Source organism: Gavialis gangeticus, unplaced genomic scaffold, assembly GCF_001723915.1.
Source record: "Gavialis gangeticus isolate Ggan-Ray unplaced genomic scaffold, GavGan_comp1, whole genome shotgun sequence".
NCBI classification, from domain to species: Eukaryota; Metazoa; Chordata; order Crocodylia; family Gavialidae; genus Gavialis; species Gavialis gangeticus.
In genome coordinates, this window is record NW_017729032.1 from 28,598,948 (window position 1) to 28,618,235 (window position 19,288).

The 19,288-nt window shown below is 42.6% G+C and overlaps 1 protein-coding gene across 1 annotated transcript in view; it reads left to right on the top strand.

The window, feature by feature from the left end:
- Position 1: 1 nt before the first annotated feature.
- Positions 2–19,288, top strand: part of CUNH11orf70 (chromosome unknown C11orf70 homolog) — a gene marked incomplete at its 5' end in the record, with an annotated part of 63,788 nt that continues 44,501 nt past the window's right edge. The window contains 4 exons of the mRNA XM_019523776.1: positions 2–13; positions 5,531–5,603; positions 10,800–10,966; positions 13,946–14,118. Of these exons, the coding sequence (XP_019379321.1) occupies positions 2–13; positions 5,531–5,603; positions 10,800–10,966; positions 13,946–14,118 (425 nt within the window). The remainder of the gene's footprint in view (positions 14–5,530; positions 5,604–10,799; positions 10,967–13,945; positions 14,119–19,288) is intronic.

Genomic DNA, 19,288 nt, shown 5'->3' on the forward strand with positions numbered 1-19,288 from the left:
GCACTTCGTCGTGGTACCAGGGAGGGAGGGGGGGGGGGGGCCGGGGTCTTTCGGCTCTGTGGTTCTCCTCGAGGCAAAAACACGAGTGGGATTGCGTTCCCCGAGGGGGCTGGGGTTTCCTAGGAGCCACCAGAGTAGGGCGACAAGCTGCCTGGGGTGCACATCGACACGACCAAAAGGGGCCGGGCCAACCATTTGGCGAACTAGGCGGTCAAAATAATAAGTGGAACAAAATAACAGGAACATTAAATGGCAGCCCCGCAAGTGCTCCTCAGTCCCAACTGGCAGCCCCTGCTCCCAGGCTGGCGGTGCCCCTCACTCCTGCCCAGCGCACCCACCCCACAGGGGCCACTCTCCTCACTGAGCCCTAAAAGTTCACTCTAAACTTATTTTCCTCTATACTGAAAGTGGTGGAGGCACCAGTTACCCTTGGAGTGGCCCTGGATGGTGGTACTTGTGTTGTTTTAATTTGGTGGTGCACAGTCGGTCAGTTTGGGAACTGCTGGCCTAGGGGATCTCTTATATTGGACCAGCTGTGCAGTTGGGATGAAGTGGGACAAGCTTTGGGATGCCAGACGCCCTTCCTGCAGTGTGGGCCCCAGAGGCTAAGAGCAATGTAGCCATGATGGTCCTGAAATAATGCGGGAGGCAGGCGTTTCTTAGGGTGCTGCTGTCTTTCATTGGATCAGCTGTTGGCCAGTCAATCCAGAGGCTGGGGATGTAGCAATAACTTTCCTCCTCTCTTCCCAGTCTTTTGCAATCCTTGTACAGTCAGTCACAGAGAGTTACTTAAAAGACAGCAGCAGGTAGTAGGTGGAGTTTTGTTTTCATTGTGACGTTGCTGCTAGTCCAGATTTTCTTCAGGTTTGGTAGTTGTCCAATAGTAACAGCAGTTTTTGTTTTTACTTCTTTTTCTGATGTTGCATGTTCTGTGATGGTTGCTCCAAAGTATTTAAAGTGTTTTACTTTTTCTAGTTTCTCATTACCAATGTTTACTGACCAACTACATAGTTGGCATAAAGTTAGACCAGCCCCCTCCTCCCCCCTGTGAACCCTTACTTGAAATCATAAGAAGAAAGATGCAGTGGTTTGGACCTGTAACAAGAAGACCCCACATGCTTGGCAACACCAGATCCCCTAGGTCGGCGGTTCCCAACCTCTGACCCATGCTGTGCTTAACTTGCTGTGCCTGGCTTCCTATAATCAGAGACCTGAGGAAATGTCTTGCATTTGAAAGCTTGTCTAACTTTATCCCAACCACATAGTTGGTCCAATTAGGATGATATCTTTTATTGAACCAACTATGTGGTTGGGATAAAGTTAAACAAACTTTTGAAAGTAAGAGGCTCTTCCTCAGGTCTCTGATTACAGGAATCCAGGCACAGAAAATTAAGTACAGCATAGGGAAGGGGCTGAGAGGGTTTGTCTAACTGTGTCCCAACTACACAGTTGGGCCTGTAAAAGATAACACCTTAAGAAATCCTTGCCTCTCAAATGATTTTGGGGACCATCACAGTTAAAAGTTGAGAAGCACTGCACTTCTGTAGAAATTCACCTGCACATGTAATTAATGTGCAGAAAGGGTAGCTTCATTGATTGGACATCAAGACCATTAAAAAGGAGAGAGGGTTGTTAATACCTGTGGGGTGAAGAGAGATTAGCAGGGATCAGGTAGATTATAAGAAGTGATGAATGAGATGAGCTGGGATGATATAGTTGGGCGTGGTTCTGCTTTGAGCAGGGGGTTGGACTAGATCAGTGTTTCTCAACCCGTGGGTTGCGACCTAAAAGTGGGCTGCAACAATATATGAAAGGATCACAAACAAATTTAAAAAATGGATCAACACACTTTAAAAATGGGGTGTCCTTTAAAGGAGAAAAACATAGGAAACCGTGGCTTTTCCCTTGCAGGCTGGCGAAGTTCCAGCCTACAAGAGGCTGTTTGGGGCTGGTTGGACCCCCCTCTGCCTCACACATTGGGGGAAGAGGGCCGGGCGGGTGGGGGACAGCGGGTTGGGAGTGAGGGGCACTGGTTTGGGACTGGCCATTGGTGTTTACAAAAGGGTCCTGATACAAAAAAGGTTAAGAGCCACTGAATTAGATGACCTCCTGAGGTCCCTGCCAACCCTAATTTTCTATGACTCTATGAATTCCCTCAGCACTGTTTGAACAGAAATGCCACTGTCCCTCCCAGGCAGTTGGTTTTAAAGTTTGGGTAAAGAAGGAATCAAAGTGGGGGTGCAACTACACCACTGAACCTCCTTGGATCCATCACCACCCCACACTATGTGCTCCTGCATTCACTCTCTGGAAAATGTAGGACCTGATTTTCAGAGGTACCAGGGATCTCTGGTTTGTGTTGACTTCATCTGGAATTGTAGCTGCTCAACAGAGAAACTATCTTAAGCCTGTAAACAGAGCTCTTTAAATAGGTAGATGGATATGAAAGTCCTGTTCACCTCAGTGAAATGGTTTTATTTTCACAAGGAGTATTCACCTCCAAGATTTAAAACCAGGTTGGTTTTCTCCTATTTGTTGAATCGACCATTTGTAGTTCCAGCTTGCTTTTCCTGGAGATGAAGCCACAGCTTTTTGAGGTTTTAAAGGGATTCACGTACACTTAGAAATGTACATTTGATCTCCTGCTAAGATTATTCTGTATCTTGAATGTTTGAAGACTTACAAGATGCATCTTTTACCTCCATAAAATATTTTTTAGGTTTTAAAATCTAAACAAAAACATTAATAAAATCAAACTTGTTCATACATTTGATGAGTTTAAGACTCGATAGAACTATTTAGAGCATTTAGCCTGATCTGTTGCATATCAGAAGCCTTTAAATTTCATCCAGTATTGAGCCCAGTAAGCTGTATGCGTGACTGTGCTAAAGTTTTAGCTAAAGTATATTTTCAGCAAGTGAGCCCATTTTTTATTTGAAATTTACGAATCTACCATTTTCTTTGGTAGTTTGTTCCTATGATTAAGATTTTTTTCCCCTCAAGATTTTTTTGGTTTTTTGGGGGGGTGAGGGGGAGGGGGGGTTAATGCATTATTTCTAGTGCCTGGCATCAACTAGCTGGGTCTTGCTTTGCCTTGCTATTTTAGATGAAAGGGTCTTTTAGTTTCCAATATTTTTAAATATATACTTGGAACAATCTAATCAAGTTAACTGTCATGCTGCTTTTTGATAAACTAACCAGACTGAGCTCTTTAAGTCCTCATTGTAATGCATTTTTCTCCAGCTTTCAAATAACTCTTGTGGCTCTCTCCTGCACCCCCTCCACGTTGTCAACTCCCTTTTCTTAAAATGTGGGTACTGGAATTATGCATCGTATTCCATTATGGGTTTTACCTGTGTTGCATACAGAGATATGTAACTTCCCAATTACTTTCTTGATAGTGTGGGAGTGATATTGTAGCCATGATGATCCAGGAAAAATGCAAGGGACAAGGATTTTTATTTTCAGAGACCTGAGGAAGCATACAGTGATACCTGAAAGTTTGCCTGTGACTAGGGCCTTGTTTAAATCGCATATTCAGCTGGTGGTACAGCGGCTCCTTTTATCTTGGAGGTCCCCCTATGCACTGCCCCTCTCCCCACACTGTTGATTAGTGGAAGGGTTCTGTCAGCACAGCCACTTGCTCCTAATGGCCAGGAGGAGAAACAGCAGTTTTAAATATGCTGCAGTTTTTGCTGCTTGCTGCTGACTGGACAGGAGGCAAAAACTGCGGCATACTTAAAACTGTGGTTTTTGCCTCCCAGCCATCAGGAGCAAGCGGGGAGACCAATGGGGTCTTTCCACCAGTCAGCAGCAGGAGGGTCGTGAACGGGGAACCTCAAGATTAAAGGAGGTGCTGTGCTGCGAGCTGGGCCCGTGATTAAAACCAAGCCCTACCTATGACCATCCCAGCTATACAGTTGGTCCAATAAAAAAAATCACCCACAAAAATTCTTGCGTCTCAGTTATTGTTTGCTGTTCTGCAAATACTTGACTTCAGACTAGCATGTTAACTATGTCTCTGCAAATACACCCAAGGATTGCACAAGCCTTTTTTTTGCTACAGCATCTCACAGGGAACTCACTCAGTTGGTTATCCATTATGACCCCAAGTCCTTTTCAGAATCAGTGCTTTCCAGATACAGTTACCCCATCTGGTAAATGTGGCCTTTGTTTCTTGTATCCAGAAGTCTGACTTCACACTTTTTTTTACTGAATGCATTTTTTTTAACGGATCCAGTTTACAGGGTGATTAGTTAGCTCTGTATGGCTGCCCTGTCCTCCTCCTCATTTACAATATCCCTGATTTTGTTGTAATCTACAAGCCTGTCTGTAGTGACTCTCTAGTACAGTTCACTTCAGAATACCATATCAGCTGAATACCATATCAGCTTTTCCATTTTTTGCTTGGTATTGATCTTGGTCTTACTAACTTAATGACTGGGCTAACTAATAATTATCTAGGAAAGGGCTGTCCAACTTCTAAGTGGACAGGAGCCTACACCAGTGGGCGCTGCATACTCCAGAGGCCATACTAGTTTGAGCCATGGGGTCCTAGGCCATCACCACCCCTCACCGTACTGTGCATATGGACAGCCCCCGCTTTGCGTGCGCATGTGTGTGTGTGCAGGTGCGCATGCATGCGCGCGCGCACATGCACACGCGCGCGCACACACACACACACACACTGTTGAATTGTGTGAGTGGCCCCCACCTCATTTCACTTGCTGCATTCACAGCCGTGCACCATGGGTTGCGACACCCTGTCTCCTGGGATGGGAGGAGGAAGCAAAAGCTGAGGAAGGGAGAGGGAGCTTAGAGACCCCAGGTGCAGCATCAGCCCCTCATAGGCTGCCAGCTGGACAGCCCTAATCTGGGTCATTACATTTCCCTTTTTTGGAATGGTGGCACAATGCTAGTATCCTTAAGTCTTCTTCAACTTCCTGGTATGTCAAGGTTTATTGAAAATTAATATTGCAGGTCTTAGACTTTCTCAGTAATGTCTTTTAAATGTCTTGCAGATTATCTAAGCCTATTATTTTAACCCTACACACCCCACACATAGGGGGCTAAGGTTTGGGGGTGGGGAGTGGGTTGGGAGTGAGGAGCACTGGGTTGGGACTGGTCAGGGATGCTTACAGATGGGGTCCTGGTACAAAAAAGATTGAGAACCACTGGTCTAGAGAGAATATGAAAATTATGTATGACTTGCTGCAGAAGAAAATGACACTATTTTACAAGATGTCGCTTATTTAAAATATATAGGACTACACTGTCCATCTTTAGTATGAATATTTTTGGACATACTTTTGTCTACTGAGAACCTCAGATTGCATGCATAAATGCATTTGGGTACACAGAAATCATGCGTATGTAAAAGAAATTGCTTTGCCCAAAACTTCATAGACATATATTTGGTGGCATAATTCTGGATATGTAAAATGAGAAGTCAGACTGAATCCAGTTTTTAATTGGGTTCCTAAGAGGTATATCCTTTCACTAACTCTCATTCTTGATTTAAAATTTATAGGACTTTTTTAATGATCCAAATGTGAACTCCAATTTGAAGTTGCTTTCAGGTTCTGGAGAGTGGACTACATTAGGTAAATTTAGAATATTTTTTCTTTTCTTTTTTTTCTTCTTCCTATGTGGTAACTTTTCTCATTTTAAAGGTATGTAACACTGATGACTTGTATCCATACCGTTACCTGGATGAAATAATAAATGTACACCAGAAAATTCCTTTAATACAATGCCTTTTAACAATAGGTAAGGAACATTAGTTTATGTTACTAAATCATTGTTTTATAGCAGCAACAATTTAATGGTATTTTTTCCAGATGGTCTACAAAAGTAGATAAGGCTAGCTAATATGTTCAGTGGTGCTGCAGACTTTGCTCCTCTCTGGTAAGAACAACTGTGTTTTTGTAAAGATTGGACACTTAGGTTGTGCTCTGGGTTGTGTGGACACAAGGTAAACCAGTCACCTGTGTGACAACCAAGAATCTACTTTGCAACAGGATAATGCCCAGGAGTGTTTTGCATACAGATACAACCATAATTGTCCTATGTCAAAGATAGCTGGGAGAAAGGAAGAATATCCCTACACAAGCACAGCCTTCAATTACTTAATGTGTATTTTGTGCATGTGTGCACAAGGGTGGGGAGGTGCTTCTACTGCCCCCTCCATCCTAGCCCCAGCTTCTTGTGGCATGAGCTTGGGGAATGCCAAATACTCTGTCTTGTTTTAGGCAGCAATGTTTCATCTTGGGGTTCTGTATTTGGCCTTTAGATCAACAGAAAACACACAGAAGATGCCAAGAATTTCTCTATGTTGAGGCCCATTCCAGGTACCCTTTTCCCAGCCAGACTTTAGCAAGCTTAAGGAAAGACAGTACCCCACATCATGAGTACATCTACATCTGGCCTTCTACTGCTTTGCACAAGAGCCTTCATAGGTTTTGTCTTGCCTGTGACTTTTCAGGCTGTCCTTTGGGAAGGTCAGCAGATTGCCCTGTGCTCAGGGTAAAGAGACACCTGTCAAATATTCACAGGATTTTATCTCTTGATGATCCTTGAATGTCTCTTCCCACTGGGCACAAGAGTAATAGATTTTATGTTAAATACTGTATGTGTTATCTCTCTCTCTCTCTCTCTCTTTTTCTCTTTCTCTCTCCCAGATCCTAAATGGTCATCATATTTTTTCTGCATACTTTTGTGAGAAATGTTGCTTCTGGTTTAAAAGCCAGGAAGCAAAAAGTGGTCTTCCAGTATTCTAGCAATGTCCCCCAAGCATTCAGATTCCCAGTTTAAGATTCCCTGTACATTTATGAGTGCAGAGGCACACTTTATAATTAAAGTTCCCATCCTCTTCCATGAGTTCTTTGGAAGATTCTAGCTAAAAAAGTTAACTATAGATCTGGAGGAAATGAGTGACTGCTTACTACTTCATCTAAGTTGTTAATCTAGATTCAAAAGCTGTGTTTGTTTCCTTTTTTTTAAAGTCTCCTTAGGATGCATGAGGCAGTATCTAAGGAGTTCAGCTAGAACATGAAAAATTTACCCAGGAGCTTAGGACACATCCAGACAAGCGTGCATGGGTGGTACGCAACATGCAAGTGTTCCCTGTGCTGCTAATTTGCAGTGGTGGGGGGGAGGGGGGAGTTGGACACTAGGGGATCTCAGTGTCAAAAAAATCTGTACCTGAAAAAAATAGGGCAGCACATGTGGCGGCAGCGCACACCTCCCAAAACCAAAGCCTGGTCAGCTAGAGCCATTCTCTGGCTGCCAGCCAGGATCTCCACTGTAGGATCACTGTGGCTTCAGCCCCTGGAGGCCCCCAGGACCCCAGGTAACGCTGCCAGGGCCAGCTCAGTGTTGGCCACAGCCTCCCCTTCCCCACCTGGGCAACATGCCGTGCACCAGAGTGCGCATCGACGGGTGTTCCCCCAGGACAAGTGGCAGAGTCACGGATTGTGCTGCTGCTGTTTGTCCCCAAGGAAACGTATGTTCCTGCTTGTGGGGACACACCCTTTGAGTCTGGGCAGAAAAATATGTGGTGCATCCATACTTACAAACCAATACCCACCCAAATTTATATTTTAACACATTATCAGCCTTTTATTTATATATTTTGCATTTGTAATGCCTTGTTTTCTAGACTCACACTTTCCCTATGATTGTAATGTATCTTTTCCATCCCATCCTCGCCCCCCCCCGATGATTATAAGGTATCTTCTCTTTCTCCTGTCTTCATTGTCTTTCCTTTTGTCTTTGCCTGCTCTCCTTATCATTACCCAAAAATCTCATTTGTATTTCTTTACTAACTTATCGCCTCAATTCTTCGAACCGTTTTTACCATTTTTGTCCTAGATGTATGGGATAGAGATTATGTAAAAATTGGGGGGCTGGGGGAAGAGAGACAGTACTGAGATGTGAAGTCATGCCATGGTGGTTTGGACTTCCTACTCAAATTCTATCCCAGGACTGTGCTTAAGGGTTTCTTTCAGTCTACAACTGACATTTTAGTTGTCCAGTAAATGGATTTACTTATTGGACACCTAAAACATCCTCCCCATGTCCTTCTGTCTAGGTCAGGGTTGTCCAAATGAGAGGAAACCTGTGGCCCCTGGGCTCCCAGTCTGAGTGCTGTTCACCCCATTGCTGTCCTGGTGCTGCTACCAGTGTCTCCGAGCTCTGCTTCATTTCTCATTAGCTGGAGGAGGGGAAACAGCCAGAGAAATGAGAGATTGGGGTATGGTCCTCTACTCCTGTCATGCTTTCAATGTCCTCTGCCTTATTACTAGCCTACTGCTCTTAGCTTTCCCAAATATCAGCAAAGTTGAACTGGTCTGATTCTTGTCAATTTGACTGCTGCTTGTAGTGCTTTGAGTAGCTGCAGTGAAAACAAACCAATGGTTTTCACTTTACTGTAGCAGTAGCACTGCACCTGCCTGTCAACAAACTTAGGAAGGGAGCAGTGCATCTGTTTAGACTCAGTTCACACTTACAAAGCTATCTTCAAAGCACTAGAAATGTCTTTTTAAAAAATAAAAGCTTAGATTCTACAGAAGCTTACACCACTTGCCTGGCAAAGGTTCCCAGTGGCCATATACAAGCTGACTTGTCAAGTTTTGATGACAGCCATGTAAAGTCCAGCTTATTTTTTTTAAATGCAGGGTGCTGTTTATGTTTGAAGGGTATCCAGGTTGTAGCCATATTGGTTTAGAGGAAAAGGCAATCAGGACTTGGTAGTAGAGATGATATCTTTTATTAGACCAACAAGATTTTTGGAAAAAAAATCTTTAATTGCAAGCTTTTGGGCACAAACACCCTTCATCATGCATTGGAGAAAAGATTGTAAAAGTTCTCCTGGATAGGAATTAAAGTTCATATTTCATAGGATTTCACAGAGGAGTCAATAGATGGAAAACTCCTTTGGGCAGTCAGTTCATAGCTGATATGGAGCCTCTCACCTCCTATGAGGATCTGTGATGATGGAAATTACCCTGAAACAATTCCTGCCCATGGCAGGGGGTCGGACTTGATGATCTGCTTAGGTCCCTTCCAACCCTACCAACTATGAAAGGCTGAAGCAGGATCTCAGGTTTCAGGTGGTCACAGTTGCTTCCTGTTTGGGAAAATATGAAGGTTTCATTTTAAAAATCAGCTAAAATGTAAATGTTTATGTTTGAAGTTATTCAGCATCTAATTCTGCCTGCGCAGGATCAAATTGGGTCCTTTGGTCTTTTTCTCACAACTTCTAAATTAAGGCTTGACTCAACTACCATTAAAATCAGTGGAAAGACTCTTTTAAAAATATATTGCCCATTTCCTGTGAATTTGCAGTCAATTGATTAGAATTTGATTCTTTTTTGAGAGAGTCAGTCCTTGAACCATGTACAGAATGCGTGGGTTTTTTGAGAGAACACTTTTTTAATGGCTATATCAATAAGCAGGAATGTAGTTACAAAAGTAATTTTCAGGGGTTTTCAGTTGTTCTTCCTGGTATCTTCTGAATAAGGTGCTTTTAAAATCTCAGACGGAGTTTTTGCCTAAATAGTAGGATGTCTTTTCACAACAGCATAAAAGACCTCTTGAACTTTTTTTTTTCTCTAACCCTGATTATGTAGGTGAAATTGATTTTTTTTAAAGTAAATGTGGTTGTTTTGGGAAATAAATGTCCATTTGATCATTATTCTGTATGGTTCATGGGAAAATATCCAAGGGAGAAAAGACCTTTTGAGTTAGGCTTTCTAAATGGGCTGTGCTTTGCAGGCATCAGCGTCAGACTGGAATGTCAGATTAAACTGGATTCTGTTAGAGGTGTTACTATTTATGCTGCTCGTTTTAGGAATGGTTCAGTGCCTGAAATCTGCCCTGTTCCCACGTTGTATGTTAACAAAGTACTGGAGATGAAAACTCTGTAGTTCTTTTAGGTAAAATACTAAATTTGATAGAGCACTGTGTAGTTCCTTGTTTTCCTAAACAGCCCATAACTTTCCTAAATTCTTGTATTCTTGTTTAGTCTCCTATAGTGGAGAGAAAAGATAGAAACTGTCTGGAAATTGGAGTTGTGTAGACGTACTGCTTTTGTAAATGGAAGAGGAGATATGCATCTTTATAGATAAGTAAATAAGATATATATATGTAGAGTATGAGCTTTTGTGGACCCATGTTCACTTCATCAGATACTGTGAAAGGACATGCTTTTGTGTAAAACCATGCTGACTGCTTTTTTGGAGTCTTTTTTGCCACACTTTGAAAAAGAGGGCAATCAAAGATGCATACAAGGACAGAGTCCTTTCTAGTTTCTGGTTCTGAAACATTTAGATTTTATAATGTTACTAGTAATTTAATGGCTTATTGACTCTCAAGTGTGGCAGGAGACTATGATGTGGCTCTATAAAGATAATATATTCTGAAGTCTAATAACTTTCCTTTTCTTGTAACACTTTTAGTTCTGCATACTTCCTCATCTGTTACTTATCTTGTTTGTTAATGCTTCTGACTGGTTTACTGATTCAGGAAGAAGTGTATGAGGCTGAAAGAATGCTGAATAATAGCCAGATTTATTGCTATGCTTGCAACTATTTCTCTCCTAAATATAGCTCTCTTATTTTTGTTAAGGATAGTTGCAATAATAATAAATTTCTTACCACAGTATTGTGTAGGCTAATTATTTGTATGCTGTGTACAACTATGAGAATGTAAATTCATGAACTGTTTAAGTAATAATTTAAAGTTACTGTGTTTTCATTTTGGGTTTTTTCCTATTAATGATCTCGTCTGTCTTTCAGGTACCAACGTAAAAAATATTGAAGCTACAGTTGTTCCTTGTACACAAGTTTCCATGTCATTTTTTGACCGATTGTACACTGAAGGAGTTGTTAGAGAGACTGGGCATATTGTGAAGTGTTATGATGAATATTATGATGACATTCCCATCTCAGATGAGTTAAGGAAGGTCAGTACAGCATTTGAGATATTCTTAGAGTAGTTTTTATACCTTTTTTCAGATACTACTAACTCTTCTTATCCATTGTTTTTTACAATGGTATCTGTATGCTTCTAAAGGCAGAATCAAGAGTCTGTAGCCGTTTGAACTCCTGTGTGGTGTCATAACAACAACTACTTTACCAGTTGCCTCATTTTTTCCCTTTTGTACACAGAGGCAAAGAGAGCAGATTTTTCTCACAAAAGGAGGAGGAGAAAGGAGTTCCTCATTCCCTCACAAGAAAAAATGGTGCTAGTGCCTCCTCTTTTTCTTTCTGTCTATATGGGGAGAATTACAGGTGCCAATAGAATGTCCTACTGACATGATTGTGGACATACATAACAATTAAACCATTCCAAAATATAATTGATTGGGATTCCTTGATTAGGAATAGATGTTTGGGGCATTCCAGGAAAAATATCATTAAAAGTATTTTGAATTTCAATAAAAGAGAGAAAACGATTAAAGGAAAATGATATAAAGTAGAGGTGAACCAATACACTGTTCCATATTGGATCGGCACCAATATAAGGAGAATTGACAGTATCAGCCATCGGCTTTTTTTGGCTGATGTGGTTGATAAATGCCCTGTGCATGCATGCAGCCGTAGTGCAGCCTGCAGGCAAGCCCAACAGCATGGAGAGCAGTGTCCATCTGGTAAATCTGTTGTGGTGGAAGGGGTGGGAGGAGGGAAGGTTCATGGGGGGAGCAGATTGAGGTCCCTGCAGTGAGGGTGGGAGTGGGGCTGGGGCCGGGGCAGCTGCTGCCTAGCTGGAGTGAAGTGGGACGTAAGATGGAGCCGTGGCTCATCTGACTGGTGTGGGAGGGGGGTGGCTCCTGCTGCCACGCACCCCTGGCAGGGCATGGAAAGCATATGTCCCTGGATCTGTGTACAGGGCAGGGCAGGCTGCAACTGTGACCTGGGACTGCTGTGCTGGGCTCTTCCTGGGGGGGCTGAGCCAGGCTGCACTCAGGGTGGGCTGCGGCGGCAGTGTTGAGAGGGAGGGTTGGGGGACTACAGTGAATTCTGGAGTGGCTGCAGCTTCTGCCCCCCGTAGCTCCTTTTCAGTGCCACTGCCACCTGCCCCAAGTGTAACCTGGCCCAGCCCCCTGCCAGGAAGAGCCCAGTACAGCTCCAGCCCCAGTCCACAGCAGCAGCCCACCCACACACCCGCATGCCCTCCTGGGGTGCATGCAACAGTGGGATCTGCCCCCCCCCACGCCTCCTAGACAAGCCACTTGCAGCTCTGTCCTGCACTCCACCACACTCGGGCTGGGCAGCCCCAGCCCTACCCCCTCCCTTACGGGAAGGGCCTCAATTTTTGCCCCCCCACCCCTTCCACCACAACAAACTTACCAGTCAGACGCTACTCTTCAAGCTGCCAGGCTGCATATCGGAAATTGGATCGGTATTCGCCGATATGGCTTGTTAAAAATCAGCCATTGGTATCAGCCCAAAAAATCCCCATCAGTACACCCCTAATATAAAGCTATAAAGCTTGGGAAAAAAGTTCAGAAGCAGGTATAGTGCAGGGATTTAACTTTGAAATGTACATGATCCAAACTAACAGCGTTTCTTTTTGGATTATTGTCTTATTCCTTCCTTCACTTATTATCACTCTTATATCTTAATGGTACTTAACTCTTAGTACTTTTAGTAGTCTTCATCCATAGGTAAACATTAGCTCAGGTAAATATTTTCCCCATATTATTTGCAGTAGTGCAGTTCAAGTGCATTCTTATTCAGAAAAGTGCCCTTGTAACAATCAGCAGATCTTTTTAGTGTATGTGTATCTTCTGATTTTAATGACTTGTAAATGAGGCTTATTTTACTATTACTTGTTCTGGGCTCGCTCAGCTAAGTTTGAGAGCTGTATTTTATTCACCCTAGTGCATCATTAACATAAGCACTTAAATACAATCAGCCATTTACACTTGCCAGACCTGTTGAAGACAATGAATTTGCATAAGTGGCACTGATAAAGTTTGACCTGCAAAACTGGTCTGTCTTGAAGTTAGGGGAAGAGGAAAGAGCCATCAGATTCCAGGTTTAGCTTGCAAACTGGCAATTAAAATTGTTGGGTGTTAACTTGTAAGTAGAGAACATTTTCCATGAAAAGTGTTTCTTGTCAAAGGTGTTTATGTAATTTGGAAGGGGAGAGACAATACACAAAATGTTGTTTCATCCTTCTCCCAACAGGATGGATTCCTGTAACTGTATAATCTCCCATTTTTAGTGAATGGTATTCCATAACATTGTTGGTTGTGGCCATGTTGGTCTAAGGACATAGGCAGACAAGGTTCTTTGGGTAGATGTGATATCTGATTAGACCATCTGAGTAGTTAGAAAAATTAGTATTCCATAGGCACCCCTACTGGCAGATCCCACTGCAGCTTGTCAGAAGTTATGTGATACATCCAAAATCGCAAAGGGAGTTAGAAGCCAGAAGTTCCTGCCTTCCATTTATGTGCTTAGACTTCTAGCCATGCTCTTATTTAAATTCCTAATCTGACATTGCAGTCAATAAAGGAACTGGATCAGTCATTTAACACTGTAAATAAAGACAAAAAGAATACTGATTGGCAGCTCTCCAACATAACAAATTCCTGTTTGGTTCACCAAAGAATACAGCTGTGTAGTTCATTAACATCACTTCATTGATTCAGTATCACAATAATTGTCCATGCTGCAGGGAATAAGAAAATTTTCAGACAAAATCAGTTCTTTATGGGCATAAATCTGAAAGCTGGGGCCTGCAATCTATTCCGTAGGTGCAAAACAAATAAGGAATTTATCCCACAACAGAAGATTTCTACCTGACTGAAAAATATCTCCCATATTCCATATGAAAATAATAATGGAAATATGTAAACATACAGCAAAATAGTTGCATTGTTTAATGTTTCATTTCAGATCAGGAATTGATACTACTTCTTTTTCCATACAAGGTTTTGCTCCTGGAAGACTCAGACCATTTTGATTTATTCAGCCAGTCAGAACGTGAGGAGTTTCTCTTCTGTCTTTTTAAACATCTTTGCCTTGGAGGAACACTCTGTCAATTTGAAGATGTACTTGATCCATACTTAGAAACTACAAAGGCGTTGTATAAAGATCTTGTGAGGTAAGGGTTTCCCATTCTTAGAAACTGATTTTTCAAACATGCACGAGTTTTATGTGTGCAGCTGTTCATAAAATTGCACAGCTATGCAATTTTAAATTTTGTAAATTAGGCTATGTTATTAATGCATTTACAGTATATGGTATGAAAGTATTTAAAATTGTTTATGTTACAGTAGTGCAGGGGTGGGCAATTATTTTGGGTGAGGGGCTGCTTACCAAGTTTTGGCAAGCTGTCGAGGGCTGCATTGGTAGCCCCACCCCTTGACAGATGCCCCTGTTACCATCTTGTGACTGGAAGTCCTGCCCCCTAACCACTGACCTTTGTCACCCAAAGTCCTTCCCCTTGCCCCAGGAAGTACTCCTTTCATACACACATGTACTGTCCCTGCCTGCCCCCCCCCCCCACACACACATGTGTATTGGCATAGCCTGTGCTCCTTGGTCTGGCGATGGAGCCAGCAGCCATCCGGTGCTGGAGCAGGGTGGGGGTAGGAAGAAAGTGAAATGGCTGGGGGTGGGCGGGCTGAACTGTTCAGTCCTGCTGAGGCTCCTCCCAGGTCCTATGGCCCCTGGCTCTTGTCAGCTTTGACAAGCTGCTGGGGCAGATAAATATTTTCTAAATATTTTAGGGGCCCCATGAGCCAGATAGAACGGCCTGGTGGGCTGGATTCAGCCTGCAGGCCGTATTTTGCCTGCCCCGAGATAGTGAAATACTATTGTTTTTCATATGATTTTAACATAATGACAGCTCTCATAGTATCTTTCTTTGCTATATTACAAAGCTTAGGCATAGATGATTAACTTAATTCAGTAGCGCTTAACCTCTGGCCCACAGAGCTGTGTCTTCCAGTCCACAGGTCTCTCCATAGGCACGTCTACACAAGATGTTTACTGCACAAGACTAATTAGCTGTGTAGTAAATATTGCGTGTCTAAACATGCACCCCTATTAGGCTGGAGTAAACTAATTTACGCTGCAGCAGCATGTGTGCGGACACTGCCCCAGCTGGCTGGGGCATAAGGGTGCTTCAGTGTGGGGGCTGACTGCTGGCTAGCCCCACACTGAAGCACCCTTGTAACTCAACCAGCCCCTCCAGAGCACTTTGAGCCTGGGAGAACAGCCCTGCTTTGGCAGGCTGACCCCCTGGACCCTCTGCCAGCCGGGACTGCTCCAAGCCAGCTCAACATCCTGCACTCCCAGTTACACATTCAAACAGCACTGGAATTTATTGCATCATATTAATATGCATGTGTAGACGCACCCCATGGGTCGGTCCAGAAATTTGGCAATAGAAGAGCAGTGGCAACTTTAATTGCTGTTCCCCTGCTGCCAAATTTCTGGACTCAGGGGGAGCCTCGTGGGCCAGATAACAAGGGCCTGCATGCAGGGTTGGGCCAGCATGTGCGGTTGGACTGGTGTGCAGGGCTGGAAGTTTGGGAACTACTGCCTAAATTCCCTGTTTAGAGACTTTACTGGTTCCATCAGTTCTGTATACTGAAAATGGTAAATACTAATGGGACCAGATAATGTGGTCAGTTTAATGTAATACCAGAAAAAAAGAACAGTCTCAGGCAAAATCAATACACTCTTTTCATAGTTTCATAGTTGGTAGGGTTGGAAGGGACCTGAGCAGATCATCAAGTCCAGATTTATCTAGTAAGAGGAAAAAATACACTAGCCAGTTGTGGAAATACATAAGCTCTTAATAACTTCATTTTCCATACTCAACATCTTGCTCTCAAAAAATATACAGGGCATAATATACCATTACCTCTAGTTTTGGCAAATTCACACTAAGTTCAGAAGTTAGTGAAATGATACCATCAGTGGTTATTATTTTTTGCATTGAAGATGCTGAGCATTTGGCCTTGGTTCAGTTAAGCTTTTAAGTACATGCATATTTTAAAGATACAAGTAATCCTATTGAAGTTAAGTAATGAAGGTTACATGAAATGAGTCAGTGGGACAACTTCTGCCCTTTACAATTAAACTTGTACTTAAGAATTTCACTGGATCAAGGCCTAAGTGTTCTGCTTCTTGCAAAATCAAGTTCTCTTTTGTCTTACGAATTAACCCTGAGGAAGGCTATGTAACTCGAAAATTTGATGCCTTAACAGCCATCTGGGATAAAATACTTGGGGCTTGATTTGTCTCCCATAATTTCTCTAACTAAGCACAATGAAATCAGTGGGGTTGGACTGGTGTGTGGGGCTGGAAGGGTGGGAATTAGAAACTTGATTCTTGTCAACCTGACATAACTGACTGAGGTGAGCATTCAGGGCTTGGTTTAAGGAATCAAATAGCTTGTTGACTGTTCTTGAGACTGCCCTCCCACTTTTTCTTTTTGCTATTATATTAAATGCATTTTTAATTTTAATATTGCTTTTCCTGTTTGTAAAGATATATAATGATGTATCATTACAACCTTCCAGAAAACGTGAGAAATGGTACACAGGAGAGCAATTTTATAGTAAAGAGTTTGCAGCTGATATAGAATATGAAAATCAATTATAGTATTGGTTTCCTGGTTACAGTTAAAGTAGCAAATATTATAGTAATATATTTTTAATCTAAATACTTAATAGGCTAGTGATAGCAATATTCAAAGCAGGATTTGTACTTTGTATTTTCTGTCTGTTTTATACAGAAGTTTAAAAATCAAAGCTAGCCATCCAACCTACCAGTTAGAAGCTATCATATTTACCTTCAAATTTAAGATGATTTCTCCCCCCCGCCCAATAATTAGATTTTGTTCATGGAAGATACATAAATTTGTTTTAATTTTCCATGTATAAAGTCTAAGTATTGGAAGGTTGTCTTAAATTTGTCCCTCCCACAGCTGTGGGAGAGAAAGCAGTGGTGGAGGTCAAGGGAGCAGACCCCACCCCTTGTCCCCTGCCTGGTCCTCTATGCCTGTGCCTATCCCCCTGCTGCCTGCCCTGCCCCCATGCCTGTGTCTGCCACCCTGCTGCCTGTCCTCCCCTGCTACTTGCTCCCACTAGAGCCTTCCTCCCCTGCCACTTGCCTCCTGGCCCCCTCCATGCCTGTGCCTGTCTCCCTGCCACCTCCTCCGTGGCCTACCCCTGGTCTTCCCCAGTACTTAGATTTGGGGCCAGTCTGGCTCTGGTGGAGACAGCAGCAGTGGCCCCAATACTGGCCTGTCTAGACAAAAAGAGTGGCAGCAGCTCCAGGCCTTGCTGGGTTGGGGCTAGAGCCAGAGCCCAAGATAAGTGATGGCGGGGGTTTCTCTTTTGCACTCTCCGCCCCAACTGCAGGTCTCCCTGTGCACCACTCCCCTGGTGTGGGTCTCCTCTACACTCCCCCCACAATGCACCTGTTCTCCCACTGTATGAACCACCTCAACCTGGGGCAGGCAACGGCTCAGCTCTGGCTTTGGTCCCAAGGCCCAGGCTGAAGCTGGAGCTGAGTTGCTACCTGCCCCTAGCTGGTACTCAAGTCTAAGATAAGGCTTTTTTTACCCATGATGATTGGAGGAAAAATCCTTGTCTTAGATTCAAGTAAATAAAGTAAATGTTTTCATTTTGAATTAATATCTTGTTGAGGGGGAAACCTTGTTTATCATGGACTTTATCCTTTGGGTGTATTATTTTATGCTGAATATTAAAATTACAGCATGCAGGCTGATAGCTGTTTTATTTAACTGATCCAGTCACCTATTAGCAAGTCATGGAAGTAACTTTGTAGAGTTAAATAGTCCACTTGAAAGATTCAGAATAATTTCTACTAATTGTAATAAAGCTCAAGAAAGAAATCTTGTAAATTGAGGAAAACGTAGGCCATATGATGATCTTAGTTAAAATCTAGAACTATGGTTCAAAATTCTTTGATGTTCTGCTTTCTCCACCTTTGCTTTTACATTCTTCTGAAACTACAATAAACATATATGCCTCTTGGGAATTCAGGATAAATTGTCACTTGTCCTTAGGCAGAACCCAGAGTTGTAAACAAATATGAGACACTTCCTACACTACCCAGGGTTTGGAATGGAAGAGGGAGAATGAGGGGTGATTTGGCCCAGCAGTGCTCCTACTTTCACTGCTTCTTTCTTAGCCACAAGCAAGTAGGAGGAAGACAACAGAGGGGTGGAACACAGACTTTTGGTAGTCTTAATTAATGTGTTAGATGAACCAAGTCAGCATGATAGAGAAAACAAATACTGCTTTATAAATTGCTACAGTAGCTTACTCCCACTGTGAAAAATGGAACTAGGGTAGGAGGTGTGAATCTCAAAACTGTGTTTTTTCCCATGGCTGCCTCAGAGGTGAAATAATTATAGTACCTCAGTACTATGCTAGATACAAAATGTTAATCTAACCTTTAGGTTTGGTATCTGATGTTTATATCTGCAATATGTTGTTTTCCATCACTTGTTTGAAATTTGCCTATGGTGTCATGTGGATAATTACATATTTGTTCCTATAAAAAAAGTATTTTTCAGCTTTTCTTCAGCAGTCAATCTAGTCTCTTTTTTTTGTTAACTTTAAAAGCAGAGCTGTCCCTAGTGGGGTTCAAATTGGGGTGACCAGCCTGGGCCCTGTGCTTTGGGGGGCCCCATGGACAGTGCCGTAAAGGCCCCGCCACTGGCTTCTGTGGGCAGTTGCCACCCCCACCTCCCAGCCCCGCACAGGCTGATATGCCCCAGGCCCCACACACCGCTAGGGATGGCTCTGTTTAAGTGAATAACTTAAATTACAGCTATTCCAAACATCTCATCTGATTATAAATAAGAGTAAATCACCGTATATGTAATTTACCAATAATAAAAAGAGTAATCTGGGCAAATACATAATGCAGTCTATACTCAGGTGACTGTTTTCATTGACTTATATGGCACTTGTACATGGGGACTGCAGTTTCTGCCTATAGAACTGGACAATTGCTTTCCTGTTGGCATTTTCTTGTTGGAATTTTTGTATCAACTTCAGTAATTTTAGCTAACCAAACAACCTCTAAATAACTTTTAAACTTTCTAATTTCTACTGCTGATTCCATCCTGTAATACTTAATCATCAAAATAAGTTCTTACTGTAGAGTAGCACCAGAAAAGTTGCCACCGCTGAGATACCTCATGAACATATTACAGGCATTGAACAAGTGGTAGCTATTTTTAACACATATATATATATAGAGAGAGAGAGAGAGAGAGAGAG